The sequence below is a fragment of the Pseudonaja textilis genome, chromosome 1 (assembly GCF_049901715.1).
Source record: "Pseudonaja textilis isolate UNSWEBS1 chromosome 1, rPseTex1.2, whole genome shotgun sequence".
NCBI classification, from domain to species: Eukaryota; Metazoa; Chordata; class Lepidosauria; order Squamata; family Elapidae; genus Pseudonaja; species Pseudonaja textilis.
In genome coordinates, this window is record NC_141990.1 from 279504445 (window position 1) to 279521891 (window position 17447).

The 17447-nt window shown below is 34.3% G+C and overlaps 1 protein-coding gene across 2 annotated transcripts in view; it reads right to left on the reverse strand.

The window, feature by feature from the left end:
- The window catches only part of PRKD1 (protein kinase D1), a 111881-nt gene that overhangs the window by 40671 nt on the left and 53763 nt on the right, over positions 1-17447 (reverse strand). For both annotated transcript variants that reach the window (XM_087921852.1, XM_026710697.2), the window contains exons 2-3: positions 11790-11928; positions 400-531 (exon numbers count right to left, since the gene is read on the reverse strand). In XM_087921852.1, the coding sequence (XP_087777978.1) occupies positions 400-531; positions 11790-11928 (271 nt within the window). The remainder of the gene's footprint in view (positions 1-399; positions 532-11789; positions 11929-17447) is intronic.

Sequence of the window (17447 nt, forward strand, 5' to 3'; positions counted from 1 at the left end):
ACTATTGTTTGAAATAAAATCTTGGACAGCTGTTGCATAATCTGATGAAATACAAGGTAGCTTTCTATATTCTTATGGTTTCTCTATGACAGGCAAAGCCTGAATGGAATGGCAAAGATAGATTGGAAGTAGAACTAGACTGAATTGAGAATAAACTTAATTGCTTGTACTGATTGAGCTAAATTGCATATAGAACAAGTATAGCAAGTTAAAGGATCCAATACTTAGGTCGTGCCCAGGTTGTGTATCCTATTGTAGACTTCAAAATTTCACTGTTAGATTTTCTTTTCCTGAAGTTTGTGTGTGTGTGTGTGTGTGTGTGTGTGTGTGTGTGTGTGTGTGTAATTTGCAGTACATTTTGAAGCATGTCAAATATGTAAAGGTAGATCTTTCACTTGCCTTCACATTTAAGTCCTTGACGTACCAGTCCCCACAGCATTTCTCCACAATGGTCACAGAAGGCTGGTGCTCTGTAGGAATGGACAAATAAAGCATGTGGCCGAATCTGAAAGTCTTCAAAGGTTGCAGAAGCTGGTTTATGAAATAAAAGATTATTGAAGATTTTAAAAGATGGTGATTTAAGAGCTACATTTATTTTATTACTGTTTATTGCTCCTCTAAACAACTGAATACTTTAGTCATTCTGGCAAAGGAGTATACATTTGAAGACTTTTTTAAAAAAACTGAAATACAAAACAAAGATTTAGCATTTCAGGAGAACAATAATAATGAGCGGAGCATGTAGAACAGTTTACTTAGAGTTTCCAAAGTAGTTGTCAAATCATTCTATAGAAATCTTTTTTGGAGTTATTTTAGCTAAAGATGCTCCTAAACAATATTGTAAATATTAATACTGCCCTCAAATTTATAATCTAAAAGATACAACACCAAAGAAAAATGGAAGAGAAAGATTTAAGAAATCCAAAGCTCATATTTAACAGGGAGGTCTTTTCCCACTCCAACAACAAAGGTATGGCTTCTTCTCATCCTACTTAGTTCTAGAAATTAAGGAATAATCGAGAAATATATGTCCCAATGAAGATGGAAGGATTAAATCATTTTATCCAAAAAGGTGGAAAAAGCAGCATTTTATCCCTGATCTATATGAGGCAAATCGATTCACACAACATAAACTTGCTGGCCTAATAGAATAAATAATGTTTAGGTCAACAACTAAATGGAAGATAGTGTGAATAAATTGAAGGACTCAGAAAAAAATATTTCTAGGACAACTGCAACACTTAGAGGGGAGTACATTTGAGGGGACATCACTTTGAGGGGAGTACATTTGCTTTGCATCATTTGCATTTGTTTTCTAAAAAGACATCTAAATTTATGTAAGTTAGACATCTCCTCAGAAAACAAATTCAAACTAGTTACTAACTAAGGCAATGTCACTGATGTTAGTATCAGGTTTGTTCCCTATTTATGACAGGCACAGATTTCAGAGGATAATTAGGACTGCAGAAAAAACAGTTACTATCTACCTGCCTTCAATTGAGGACCTGTATCCTGCACGAGTCAAAAAGAGGGCTATGAAAATATTTACAGCTCCCTCACATCCTGGACATAAACTGTTTCAACTCCTTCCCTCAAAACGATGCTATAGAGCACTGCACACCAGAACAACTAGACACAAGGACAATTTTTTCCCAAACGCCATCACCCTGCTAAACAAATAATTCCCTCAACACTGTCCAACTATTTACAAAGTCTGCACTCTATTACTATTAATCTTCTCATCACTCCTTATCACCCATCTCCTCCCACTTGTGACTGTATGGTTGTAACTTTGTCGCTTGTATCCTTACAATCTATATTGACAGTTTCCTAGTATGATTTGATTGCTCATTGTACCCTATGACTATTATTAACTACCTTATGATTCCTGATTCTTGATGAACGTATCTTTTCTTTTATGTACACTGAGAGCATTTGCACCAAGACAAATTCCTTGTGTGTCCAATCACACTTGGCCAATAAAAAATTCTATCTATCTTGTACGGATGTACACTAGGCTGCCCTGCCAATATTGGTGGGAGTGTGATAATTCCATGATTGGTTTGGTTTGGTTTATATATTTGTTTGTGTGCTACCATGATGTATCAAATGTACCATATAGGGAATTCAGGTGGCCCTCACCTATCATTTGTTGAACAACCATTTGAAGTCACAATGACACTGAAAAAGGAGACCTACAATGGTTCTCACAGGTGCAACCATTACAGCATATCCATTGTCACATAATTACCATTTGCAATCCTCACTGCTGACTTCCAACCAGCAAAGTCAATGGGGGAAACTAGCAGGAAGTTGCAAGCTGCGGTCACATGGTGCTACACTTAATGACTCACAGTGATTCACCTAATGACTGGAAATAACATGAGTTGGGTGTGTACATGATATTTCACTTTCTGAGCACATTGCTTACCAACAGAGTTGCTTGCCCCAATTGTGGTCAATAAGTGAAAACTACCTGTATACTCCAAATATGATCAGGCATAGGAGATTAAGGAGTTTCTTTCTCCTGTGAAGAGAACATCACTTCTAATCAAACAATAGCTTGGGTTTTTACAAGGGTTTCAACTTTGGTTCTGTGACTACTATTGTGGCCTTCACCAATTCCAATGGTAATTTCTACTCCTGATATTAGGGATAGCATATTTGAGTTAAGCTATCAAGGACTTTTTAAGTTTTGTTTTAAAACATGTTTTTGTTATTAAACAAGAAGCCATAAACAACTAAAATATGAATGTTTAGTTTCTTCTCTTGATGTACAATTGTGTTCATTTCAACACATGGGATCATTTTTCAGATAAATACAAACATATTAGTTTAGTTTTATGCACCTATGTGTTTTTAACAGGCATTCAAATTAAACTGTTCTGTTCATGATAGGCACACAATCCCATGTATGCTGACTCATAAGTAAACGTAATAGGAATAACTCCAAATATTGTAGCCTCCATTACTGTAACTATTTTATTATTATACAGCCTTCATCCTATTATTCCAAGTCAGTTGAAAGGGAAATAACTAACATATATTTTATTAATGCCACTGTTTGTCCAACAAGGCACTCTGCACATTAATTATGGGATTATCACAACTGCTATCCTTGACATAAATTCAGAATGAGTAAACAGATTTGAGGGCTAAACCCAAACAAAAGTGGCAACTCTAAAAAAAAAGTTAAATCAATCAAACATGTTTCCTATTACTTTATCCCTTTCTGCATAATCCCATTGTTTAATTAGCAGAATCTAGATTTTTTTTCAGCTGCAACATGTAAAAAATAATAATTACAGTGCATTGGAAGGCATGCAGAGTGCTTCTTTCTCATAAATGAGTAATACACACCAGCATTAAAACAGGATGAAGACCAAAGAAGAATGCTTTTGATATCTATAAATCAGCTTTTGTTACATTTAAAATAATTTGAGCACAAATGATGAATACAAAAAATCATTTAGAAGTTAACAGTGCAAACCACTAATCCATAAATGTACCTGTAATACAATTTTAGTTGTTACAGGAATAAAAAAAAAGTAGTATCACAATCAAAGAAATTCCAGTGGAAACATATCCATGAAATATTATTCAATATAATTCAAGAGCACTGAGAATCACAAAGATTAATTTCTTATGTTAACTAGTCCTACATATTTTTCTAACACAACCTATGCATTTGACATTTTAACCTAACTTAATTTAACAAAAATGTAGTTCTAAAGTTCCTCAGCAATATTCCAGGGTGAAAATTTAAAAATAGTTGTCCATACTTGAATATATCCCTTTCAAGGGATGTGCAAAGCTGTAAGTGGACTGCTTTGATTCCATAAAACTTCCATCAAATTACTTCAGAGAAGCACATTCATAAACAGAAATGGGGACATATGTATACAGTAACACCAGTAAGGCACAAACCTGATCCTACCACTGATGAAGGGTCCCTCTCAGAGGGCTCAACTTTACCAGTAACAAAGCCATGCCTAGAAAAGTCAATATTCAGCTACACTACCACACAAGGTTAAGTCAGGTATCCTAGAAAAGTAAATGGGAAAATTACAGCATACCTTTTAAACAACTTTTGAAAGGGTTTAGTATTAAGTTGGGGTAGAACTCATTACATTAGTTCAGGATAATTTAGATTCTTTGCTGGGCAATTCAGAGGCTGTTGTACTATCCTTCATATCCCTGCCTGAAAAAAGGTGCAGTCAGAATATTTAAAAAAAACTAAAGAGGAAAACAGGAAGACATCCAATGCCACATTACAGGGCCAATTTCAACTAACAAATTCACTGTCCTAGCTATTCTCATCCTTCTATATCAAAAGGTTATGCAGTTGTAGGTGCTTTGAGGCTTCCTTATCACAACCTATGGATTTTTTTAAAAAAAACACAGCATTTTAATCCTGAATTATAAATTTAAATAAAGTCCTTCTTAAATCTCTGATCTTTAGTTTAAATCCTACCAGTGTAATTCACATCAGCAAAATGCTAATTCCATAAATCTATCCTCTTTACCAAGGATTAAGCACCATTAAGCTCTTAGAACCCACTTTTGACTAGAAATATATTTAGGATTGCAGTGCAATTGTTTCTTCCCATTCATTTGAATGGTAAACTGAAGTAAATCACTTTTGTGCCTTATTTATGAGTAATTTAGAAGAGCTCTCTGCCGAATCATACACTGTGTTTTACTGTAGTCCCCAATTTATTTTATGATTTCTTTTCTTTGAAAATTTTTAGTTATTTTACCTTAAGCCTGTGGATAAAACATTAAACTTTAAAAATCTAACCAATACTCCACTATAAAACTAATATACTTGTAATGTTTTATTGAATAATTCCTTTGGAAGGGTTTATGTCACTGAACCTACATACTACTAAAGGTTTCATATTTAGTTGCTTGTAACCTTAAATTGGGTGAAATTGGAAGATGCAGGACAATAATTATTGAACTAAGGAAATCCAAATAAGTTAACTTGCAGAATGCTGGAACATGAGTCCCATGGGAATGAAATTTGGGACAGTTGCTGCCTCTTCAATGCCACTGTGTTAATGTTGTTCGCTGTCAGAACTAAAGTGGTCAACTATGGTCAGATGATTCTCATTTTCAACATTCCCTTTCCAGAAGTTGATAGGGAAGCCAAAAGGAACTGATGTGATGCTTCTTGCTACCTTCCCACTAGCAAAATCAGTGCTTGGGGGAGTAAGTCAATGGGGAACCTGGCAGGGAAGGTCACAAGTTACTTGGGTAAGTCTCCACCATTTGTGTACCATCTGCCAGACCTTCTGTCCTTGCACTGCATCAACTACTTGCACATTCCCTCCCTCCCTCCCCCAACTGACAGCAGCCACTTACTTGCCAGCTGGAAAGGGAAAATGGAAGGAGGAAAGGAGGAACATTTCCAACACTCCCTTCCAGCTTCCCATAGGCAAAGTCTATGGGGAAGCCAGCATGAAGTCAGAAATCATTCTCACTCCCAATGCATTTTGCCCACCTATGGTCATTAAGTGTCATTCTCTAGGAGTGTGAGTTAGCTGCAACATGGGCTACTCGAGGCACTTACTTTCCCCCTTCCCAAGCAAACCCTTCTAGGATCTCTGCACCTCTCTAAAGTGTACAACTCAGGAACAAGCAGCAAAACACTGCACTCATCAGCGAAGTATATGACAACAGCTGTGCATATTAAGCAGGTAAAGAATCTAAGCTTCACTGAAACATTATTCCCTTGCTAGAAGCAACTGCAGCATCTGGCTTGCATACCATACCATGACTCATGATATCCAGTTATTTACACCCTGGCTTGCATTGTAAATCATCTGCTTGACTTTGTACTGTTGACTTGGAATTCTCACCTAAGTCCTTATCTACATCTGATTGCTTTTTTCTGCTTCCTTGCTGTCATAAGCAATTCTTCCTTCTAATATTGTGTGGGCTTAGCAACTGGATCTGGTTCCTGAAGCAAAGAGGCAAAGAAAACCAGGACATCAAATTCTGTTTCATTCTTTAGGTAAAGAAATATCTATGAAATGATGACCCAACAAATCATGGTCTGTCTAGTTTTATCTAAAGAGGATTAGAATATATCATGTATCCTTATTTGAGAAATAATTTTACTATTATATTGACTGCAGACCATTGTATTTCTTATACCATTTTCCTCTATCAATTTCCCTGCCTGAAAAGAGGTAAACTGAAATCAGCCTTGAATTAAGATCATTTTCAATGAAAACTTGCCAAATGTAACTGCCCCACCCTGTTTCTTCTTGTTTTTCTGTGGCTTGGTTGAGTCATAATCTTTTGTTCTGTTCTAAAGGGCATGGCCAAGTAAATGGCAAGACATTGTTGCTAGAGATGTAAGGTCTAGGTACTCATAAGTAAATCAGGAGCTCTATAAAATTCTTAAAGCAACCTGTCATCACAAAATATGAGAGGGACAGGGCATTTTAAAGAAAAATTTTATAAATAAAGAAGTTGCAAGTATTCTTGCATGTGAAATACTTCTGGAGATATAAGCACACCTTGTCAACAAAAGTATCTTCTCTTGCTTTCTCTTGCTGGCAATATCCTCTGTATGTGCTAACTCCATGCTCACATGTGCTAACTCCATGCTCACATTACACTAACAATCCATTTCAGTCACTCTCATTGGAATGTGCATCCTAATTAGTCACAGCCATCAACCACTATGGTTAAGTTCAGAAATATCAATTGACAATGAATAATCAAGAATAAATGAAGTTCACCACAACTGGCTGTCAGACTTGAAGTAAGATTCCTGGCTTGTCATCCTTCCACAATCTATTAAAAAGGTTTAAGCTGCTATGTCAGAATCCAAGATATACAAAGAGCTTTCAACTTGTTGCACATCAATTGTTTTCCCATGACACAATGAACTACAAATCAACAAAATATAGTTTATAGCTATAAAGTTATTTACCTACAATTTATGGCTCAGAATATGTAACTTAGACAAATATGGTAATTTGAAGAGACCATATTTAAGTGCATTATCAATAAGCATGCTATATAAACATAGATATCAGAAAAAGACTGGTTACATCACATTCAATTTGATTTTTTTAATATATTCTACAATAAATATGTTTCCACTTTGGAATAATGTTTTTTTTTAATTAATGTACAACAACCTATATTCTACTAATTTAGTCACCTTGTCAAAGAGTGAAATAAGATTGGTTTTCATTATCTGTTTTTAACAAACTCACATTGACTTCTAGTTGTTACTTTATTTGTTTCTAGATGTTCAGAGATCTATTTTTTTTATTATCTTTTCTAGTATTTTCCCGGGTATTGATGTTAGGCTGATTGGTTTATAGTTTCTGGGTTTTTTGTTTTTGTTTTCCTTTTTTGAAGAAGGAACCACATCAGCTCTTTTACAGTCCTCAGGGAGTTTCCCGGTGCTCCAGGATTTTTGAAAGATATGGTACAATGGTACAACTCCTTAGGACTCTGGGGTGTAATCCGTCAGATCCCAGTGATTTCTATTAATCAAGTTCAGACATGTGTTTTATTTCTAGTCTATCTTTTACATTTATGTTTTTGATAGGTTGATAGTTTTGATAGTTTCTTTTCATGTGAAGACTGAAAGCTCTGCTTTCTCTCTACTGCCTGTTACTTCCTGATCTTCTCTCTTTAGTGGACCGACTATTTCCTTGATTTTTTTTCTTGTTATTTGTATGTTGAAAGAAACTTTTTAAAATTATCTTTGACTTTTGTTGCAAGTCTTTGTTCATTCTGAGCCTTTGCTTTGCTGACTTCATCTTTGCAGAATTTGGCTATCTCAGGGATGTCAAACTCGCGTCATCAAGGTGCCGTCACATGATGTATCATGACTTTTCCCCCTTTGCTAAACTGGGCATGGGCAAGGCCAGTACGTTACACATCTGACCTGCAGGACACGAGTTTGACAGTCCTAGACTATCTGCTGAAATTCTACCTTTCTTATGTGTCCCTCTTTTCATTTTTTTGTACTTATCCTTTTTATCAGAGAGATCTTTGTGCAACTATGCTGGTTTCTTCTTGGATTTCTTGTTTTTCTTTTTCAGTGATATTGTGCTGGACTGGAATTTTATGAACATATATTTCAGAGTTTCCCAAGCTTCTTGAGTTGTTTCCTTTTAGGATTTTCATCCAAGGAATCTTTCCCATGTTTTCTCTGAGTTTGTTTAAATTAGTTCTTTTAAAATCTAAGACCCGATATCATTATGTTCTATTACTTGTGTTTGCATTATATTGAATTCCAATAAGAAATGGTCACCCTCACCCAAGGTTCCTGCAATTTCAACTCTCTCTTCTCTGTTCATGAGAATCTCATAAATATCATCTAATTAACTGCCAGTCTGCTTTTAGTTTGATTCATAGAGGTTTGACGTAAGTATGAATCACAAACTGACACACAGGTAGAATTAATTTTAAAAAAATTAACTGTCACCATACGTATACCCTTATAGTCAGTCAAAATGTGGATTTGGGTGGATAATTTCTTATTTCTTCTTCTATACAATAATCATTGCTAAATTTTCTCCATATAATTACTATATTCTATATTCTTGGAAGTATAAGGAAGAATGGGCTTTTTAAAAAAGAAATGTACAGAAAAATAACCATATTTTTAGACACCACAGAATAACACCATAGGAAACTTATAAAAAGTAATCCCATATATGATTTGTTGTATCATGACTACATATAGGTTGTAAATGATATGCTTACTAGCCCTAAATGGTAAGCTTACTAATCCTAAAAAAACTACTATTTTTCATTTCATCATCTCAGACTAATCTGAGATAAGATTTATTCATTAGAGGTCTATACCTTGAACAATTTAGAATTTTCAGCTTACTTCTAGACAGTTATCGGTGCAATGTCATTTCACATGGTCCAATCTAGTACTCAGATGCAGAAAAGGACTAAAAAAAATCAGTTTTCATCAATGGGTACAAAAAAAAAGAGCCCTTATTGGAATTGTGTGAAAAGCTCAATAACCCCTTCTAACCAGTTTACTTCTAAAGAAAAATGCTGGTATGAAATGTCTCATTTTCTCTCTGATTATATTAAGTTGATATGCAATGATTCCCATATGCCTTCAAGGATACATCTCTAAAATGTAATTTTATATTGAATCAGTGCTGGTATAAAATTTAAGATTTCGGGTAAAACTATTATATAATAGTTTTCATTTCTTTCAATTATGTGATGCTGTGAATTTCACTGGCAGGTGGGATCAGTCTGACTTTTAAAAGAAGTTTTAATCTATTAATGCCTGATGGAACAAACCTGTGAAAATATCTCTGGTGTTCTACTTTTTTACATTATATAAGAAACCTGTAATTTTACACGCCAGGGAAGACATCATCTCAAATTGAATGCCTATTCAAATTTTATAGAACATCATTTTAAATGTACTTTTCCTTTCTGAACAAAAAAGAATCTGATGTATGAAGAAACACATGAGTTCTGATCCAACTTTACTAAAATGTGCTACTAACTATAGAACACACTATTCTTTGTCTCTTCAAAAAAAGAAGATGCTTATCCCTGTGGGATCTGTCAAATTCAGGATATAAAAATCTTTCACATAGTACAATGTTTGGTAGGAAAAGAAAAGATAACCTCTACAACAAAATATGGATCTTTTAAAATAACATATTTTTCATATTATTTGAATGCCTTAATGTCTTGCATCCCATTATATATCATAAACATAAATAGAACCAATTTTCCTACATTTATTGCTTAAATTTCACTGGATGATATGCTCAAAAATGACTAATCTAGATTTTGACTACATTTCATTATATTGCAAACAATTTTACTCAACATACAATAATAGATAGATTTATCTGGAAATAACTCAAATGAACTCAAAAGAACTTATGGAGTGGATATTGTAGGACTGGTTATAGTACAATCACATATTATGTGCCAATTAAACTCTTGACTTGTGCAAATTGTGAAAGAAAGGTAATTAGGATGTGGTTCTGCAGTAAGACATTGTCCCTGGTATCCAAACATTTAATCATGTGACAATACTTACCACATCATTTGGTTGAAGAACAATTAAGCAACCCTCTTCAGCCAACTCTCTTTCCCAATATAAAGCCCTCAATGAGTCCCTGTTAGGTTTAGCATTTTAGCCATGATTGTTGGTGAATTTTCCTCATTGCAGCAGTACTCATTAATTAACCATTTTCATATGACTCATCTAATAATTTATTAAACCTGCATGACACCCAACTCCCAATGACTCTTGGTAGCTTACAACCATTAAAGAATTTGCAATAAAATCTACCAAAGATAAAAGATGACAAGCATGGCAGAACAGATGGAATAAAGCAAGTGGTCTCATATGCCTTTGCCAAATGTCTAGATGAAGAGCCAGGTCTTCGTAACTCTTCTAAACAACAGCAGAATCAGAGCCATCTAAATCCTGGGAGAACCTTCTTCCAGAGGGCAGGGGTTGCTACATCGAATGTGCACTTTCAAGGTCTTGATAGGTGACATTGTTTAATCAGAAACCCAAGTTACACCAACCCTGTAAGACTATATTGGCCAGGCATATAGTATGGAAGATAAGCCGTCCTTCAAGAAACCAGGGCTAAACCATGTCAACAAACACCAATGTGAATTGTACTTGGAAACAAACTGGCAACTAATACAGCTTGCAAAGAAATGTATGACATAGGCATACTGAGGCATATCCATTGCTGCTCATGCCACTGCATTCTGAATCAATTGAAGCTTCACATGCAACCCATATAGAGCATGTTGCAGTAGACATTTATATGGAAAGGTTGTTTCTGGATATTTAGCTTCTAATTCTAATTTTAAAAGAAATGATCTTCTCTCACAGAAGAATTGACTTCTAGTTGGCTAAATGTTCTCCCTTGTTAGAATTTTATTTATTTATTTATTTGATTTGTCAATCACTTACAAGTTAATAGGTATAAGTATAAACATGAATAAGAATACAGGAAATAGGTATGAATAAATGGGGACAATAGAACAGGGACGGGAGACACGATGGTGCACTTATGCATGCCTCTTACAGACCTCTTAGGAATGGGGTAAGATCAATAATGGATAGTTTGAGGTTAGAGGAGTGGGGGTTTGAAGATGTAACAACAGAGTCAGGTAGTCTATTCCAAACATTGACCACTCTGTTGCTGAAGTCGTATTTTCTGTAATCAAGTTTGAAGTGGATAACATTGAGTTTGTATCTGTTGTGTGCTCTTGTATTGTTGCGGTTGAAGCTGAAATAGTAATTGACTTTTGGACACTGTAGCAGATAATTTTGTGTACTACGCTTAAGTCCAACCGTAGGCAGCATAGTTCAAGCTTGTCCAAGCCCAAAATTTCAAGTCTGGTGATGTAGGGTATTCTGTTGCGAGCAGAGGAGTGTAGTACTCATCTCGTGAAATACTTCTGGACTCGCTCAATTATATTAATGTCCGATATACAGTGTGGATTCCAGAAAGATGAGCTGTATTTGTTATATATGTTAGTTGCTACATGCAGTCACCTCTTTCTGAACTGTTCTTTTCTTTTTAACATGATTGTGCATTTGTTACAGTACATTACAAATAAATCTTTCCAACTTAGGATTTATATTTTTACTTGTTTTTGCACTGTGGGAAAGGACAGAATGCCACTTTCTTTCTCTCTTTTACTCCCCCCCCCCATAATTAGTGGACCTTGAATATATTTAAAATATGTTTAAAGTTTTCAGGAAAAAGGAATACAAATAAGTATTTTACCTGATAAGACAACTTCAACCAGATCACCCTCTTGAATATCAGCAGCCGACTTCACCAGCTGGAGTATATTTTCAGTAGTTGAATCATGACGAAAAAGCAGGATTTTATCATACATCCCATAGAAGCCACACTCAGGAAACTGTAAATGGGTAGTATTGAGACTTAATTATACACAATATTAAATATTACTTTTTATTATTTATTAATAAACCCCCTAAAATTATTATTTTAACCCAGAAAAATCAAAAGTAATGCAGTCATTAGATGAGATGCTCATAATGAACTGTATCTCTTTCCATAAAGCTGCAGATATAACTTCTACAGTTTCAGATATAGAGATATTTTAGATAGCACAGTTCATATATATTCATCATGAAAACATACTCTTAATTTTTTTTAAGTGAAAGCACTTTTCTAACCACATATATTACTCATAAAATCCAAAAGTATTTTCTGGGACTATCTCAGATATATATTTGTTCTCTTATACAGTAGAACTTTCAATCTCAGTAGATTATCAAGTCATTTTGATGTATAGTAAAACATATAAGCTGTAATATTTTGTAAGACAATAGATCCACCTGTTTCTTGACAGCTCTTCATGATTTCAGTGGTTCCAAGCCCTTCTCAATTATTTATCTTTAATATGATGGAATGCATCAAAAGTCATATAAATTTTACTTGCATAGTACAGCTTGTTCTTTCCTCTTCTCCACCCTGTATTTTCCAGTATGATTCAAATCTGCTGTGGTAATATTCTGGATCATTCCTATGGTAGCACTGAACCATGTTTCCCTTCCATGTACAATCACATTTGCAGAGTCCACCTGATTTTGGCAGGTACAAATTGATGGAAAATAATACAATCCTTGAAAAATGTTGTTCAATCATACAGCACTATGTTTCTTGCCAACTTAAGAAATTGTAATGTAATATAGTTAATCATGAATAAGGGGTGCCAATTAGGGAGGGAAATATGTTTGTTGAGTAAAGACGGTTATTTGTTAATTTCATCCCCTATTATTCTACTATCTTTATTTCAGCTGAATAAAGTTGTGCTGACGCTCATACTTTCATACCAAATAAACTTCCATCTAAGAGCTGTTTTGTTTTTCTTCCATAATTTTTCAAAAAATAAATGATAGGTCTTATAGATTATTGGGGATACTTCCCTATACAGACCAAAAGCATAACGTGGTAAGCTGACAACTAGTTCAGAGCCAGTTCTATTATGGTAATAATTGTCCTCTGGCAGAAACAGAGTGAACAGATGCAAAGGGAAGAGCTTTCCCTTGTAATTTTTTTCTTCCCAGTTATCTATGAGTCTTCATCTTAAATCCAGAAAGTGGTAAATCACCTTCCCATGCAAAAACAGATATTTCAATGTTCATAGTATAACATATGATCTTGAATTTATCCCAAAAGATATCTGTCAAGAAACCTTTGCATCAAAACATTTGTTTAATGTTTTGTAACAAATAAAAAATAAAAATAAAAAAATCTTCCAATTATTCTACATCAAGAATCTGGTAACATTCTAGCCCCAAGTGTCTAATTCTCTCACAATTTCAAATTGCTCTACATAGTACAATATTAGAAAATAAATCAATTATTTTGCCATTTATAAAATTGTGTAAACCATATGAAAAGTCTGAATATCAAAAATATGACAGTGTGATTTTTGTCATTTAATTATTTTAAACATATAATTTAATTTTTGGGACTCTAGTTACTATTTTGCTAACCTTTAATCTCAAAAATGGTTTGTCAAAACCTTAGTCATGAAAACAACCTACTTTGGAGTCAATGAATGGAGTCTATAAGCCCAGTCCTACAGGAAATGTTTTAGGATCATGACCAAAAAGAGACTTCAAGGGGCTTGTAATTGGTCTAATGATAAATTAAACACTGTAAAAGCTATTAGTAAGTGACAGAAGATAATAAACTCCATTTACATTTGATACTGTACATCAAGGGTCTTTAAACTTGGCAAGTTTAAGACTTGTGGACTTCAACTCCCAGAATTCCTGAGCTAACATGACTGGAAGAGGAATTCTGAGAATTGAAGTCCACAAGTCTTAAAGCTGTCAAGTTTGAAGGTCCCTGCTGTACATCTATCTCTATCAAATTTATATGGCTGCCCTTGTGACAGAAATTGACTCTGGGCAACATACAACACTCCTGAAAAAACAATCTATGGCGATTTCAATCATTCAGATCATGGTTCTGAATTAAACAAGCTTCTTGGTTGAGAAACAAAACATTTTCAAAGTGGGGGTGGGGGGAATCCAGTTACCTTTTGGAAAAAGGTCTTGAAAAAACAGTAAAATTAACAACACTGAAGCAGATTCCATTAAGAACTTAAGATTAATTTCCAAGTAATTAGGCCCAGGTATAAAAAAAAACCAAACAAAAATGTATAGATAAGTAGACATAACTATATTTACAGAGGCTTAAATATATAAAATGCATTTTATGAATCTCTGGTCTTCAAAACTGAAATACTGTCTGTGTTGACTCCATTCATGATATGCTATACATAGATTTGATTTCTAAAAATACTAACTTTCAACTTTCAAGAGAGTATATTTTAGCACTGAATACACAATGAAGACTTTTTAAAATGCAACTGAGAACTTACAAAGTCAAAATGTGACATGAATTCATAGTTTTCATTTTCTTATCCGCTGTGTATTATTTGGAGTGTAAATGACCCCTCGGTTTGCTTGCACATAGAAAACACATCTCCCTTTTCTAAGAAGGCAGGGAGGCTTTACAAAATGTGTTCTCTCTTTTAAGATAAGTGGTCAATTCTTTTCATGTAGAAGAACATCAGGATTTTCCACCATTATAATTATATATAGCATTGCTGGGATTTCAGTGATGGTATTCTATACTGCATTCCACCACTCATTTTTATTGTTCAGCTGGCCTTTCAATTTTTCTCTACCTCTCATTTTTCCACCTACCTTAGCTTATTAGTTCCCTGCTGATTTCATTCAGTTTTCTAAAGTTAATTACTCTCATTGAGTTCTGCTGTTGCCCTGTTTTCATGAAAGCTTCATAATTCTCTTCATTCTTCTTGCTTTGGTGATATAGTACTTTCTTTGTTTTAAGGTGTTTTCCCCCTGTAAGTTTTAAATTATCTGTTGATTGGTTCTTTTCCTCTCAATTTCCTTCTTCCCTTGGCGTCTTTCAGAGCCAAAGGCTTTCCTTTCACTCTTAGCAGGGCAAAAACCTGCAACCTCTTTTCTTTCAGCCTTTAAATTCTTTCTTTTGGTAGGACAAGGATGAATTTGGCTTGTAAAAGTGAAAAGCTTTTGTTCTTTATAGTACTGTGGCAAATTTTTGCCACCTACTTTCAGGCAAATCTTTGGCCCTATAAAATACATTGTTTTCTACTGCCTTTTTTGTAGACAGGGAAAAATTTCTTTTTAAAACATTGCAGAGGTGGCAAGAAAGGTTATTTTTGCACTGTTAAATGCACAAGGTGGCAAAGAAGCCTTTCCTCTCTCACTTTAACACTAAAAATGGCTCAAGTGTGTTTAAAGAACAACATTTCACTCCTACAACTTTTTAAGTCAAAATAATACTTCTCAGAGCAATCACATAAAGAGAATTGAACCTGAATATCAACATTGAATCTTCATACTTGGCTACCATTCTTTAATATCTTGCAATGATCTTGTGATTTCATGTTGTGTCATGAGCTGAGGAGTGCAGAAAATATTAACAGAAGTTCTTACCACCAGTAAAACACAAGAAGCAGCTTTAATATAAAAAAAGATATCCAATCACTGAAGTACAGTGCACCTCTCCATTTTCATTGGACATTTCTAAATAAATTATTCTGTTTTCACTTCCCTTTATGCTTTGAGTGAATAATCCAAATATTGCAAATTACCTAAAGCTCCCAGCTCAATTTTCCCCTTTCACTGTGGCATTGTGTACCTATCTTTAAAATGTTGTTTATTCCAGCAGCCTAACGTTGTGTAAGATTATGTAAGAGTTGTTTCATTGCAAGATGGGTGGCGAATAAATTAAATAAATAAATAAATATTTAATATGCAAATATCTTACTGTATTCCTTTTTTCTGTCTATTAGTTGTTACAAATAGTTATTCCCAGTTCCTAGGAATTCTCAGGTCTAGGATTTGAATGTTAACTTTTATCCTTTCACTTTTTTGCTCCACGTACCTAAGTTAATGAAATATGCCAATTCAGCCCGTCTTTTCAGAAATTATTCTCATCTATTGACCTATTAAAACCTTATGCTTCCTAGTCTTTTCTTTTATTTGCTAAAGGCTGCAACTCTGTCCCTATTTTACTTTGATGCAAGCTTCTGTGAATTTAATGAAAGTTATTTTTCACATAACTTTATTTCAACTCAACTGTCTCTTCTATGTATCTACTTGCTTAGTTTTAATTTGTGCTTTTAATGTATCTGTTTATCTACCTGTAAACTCTTCTTTAAATTGTGCCCTTTATTCCCTCTGTGTCAGGCTACATAACTTTTCCCATTCACTCAACTAGAATGAACTTCTGAAAACGTATCAGAAAGGAATCGTTTATTGAGATGAGACAATTCCTGTAGGAGTTCAAAGCAGCGTCTGAGGTCTCTCAGACATACAGGGATACATAAGGGAGTTTAGAACTCCTCCCCTTATCTCGATGTGTATTTAGTGAAACAAAAGCCACTATGTTAATTCCTCCCCACCCCTTTTTTTTAAGGAACAATCTTTTTCACAGTTTCCCAAGGCATACCTAGTCGTCCCCACCCCTTTTTAGAACGAACTATTCAAGAGATTTCCAAGACACATCCCACTGTGGAATTTTTATGATCTTCTCATTTCCTGGTTGTGCCTCTCAAAGGTGATAGTTCTGGCCATCTGGCTTTTCTCCCTCCATTGTATCATGTGTGGGTTATACAAATTCGATATAAGATTAAATTTATTCAGGTTACATTAAGAAAGGATTTCTTTATCAGCCTGCCCCCCCGCTTTTCTTCTTCCACTGAAGAAATGACAGATACACAGATCTGACACTCTGTCCCTTAAATATTAACCTATGCCCCTTATGCTATTTTGTATGTATGCTTTCATTCTGTCTATCCCTTTCTACCCGGAAAAGTCATTCCCCTGAGAAATTCAGAAAATCCCTTTTTAGCCTTTTTTTAATACAAATATTACAATTTTTTCCCTTGTATTTTGTTCTTTATTAGATCATTATTATTAATCATTATTAATATTAATCATTTATTTTGTTTTTAGCATTACATAAATGTGAAATGCATCTCTTTTTTTCTCAAATTTTAAAATATTAATTGTAGGATTACAGGCTGGGGCTTCTACATGCCTCATAATTTGGGTATAAAAACAGTGATGACAAGCTAACAGAGATGGGAAATAAGCATCCTGTGTATGAGTAACTTGTTTTTATTTGTTTAATTTTAAATGTAATTTTCTTGCCCCATTTTTAATCTTTGGCACCAAAATAATTCAAGGACTTAATATATTCTTCCTTTCAGTTTTAGAAAACTCCTTGATATGTTATTTCTAATCCTGTGATGCTAGGAATCATAAATTGTTTTGCAGTTGCATCTCCATTCAGTTATCCAAATGAAATTCTAAAGTGCTGGCAAGTTCAATACTATACATA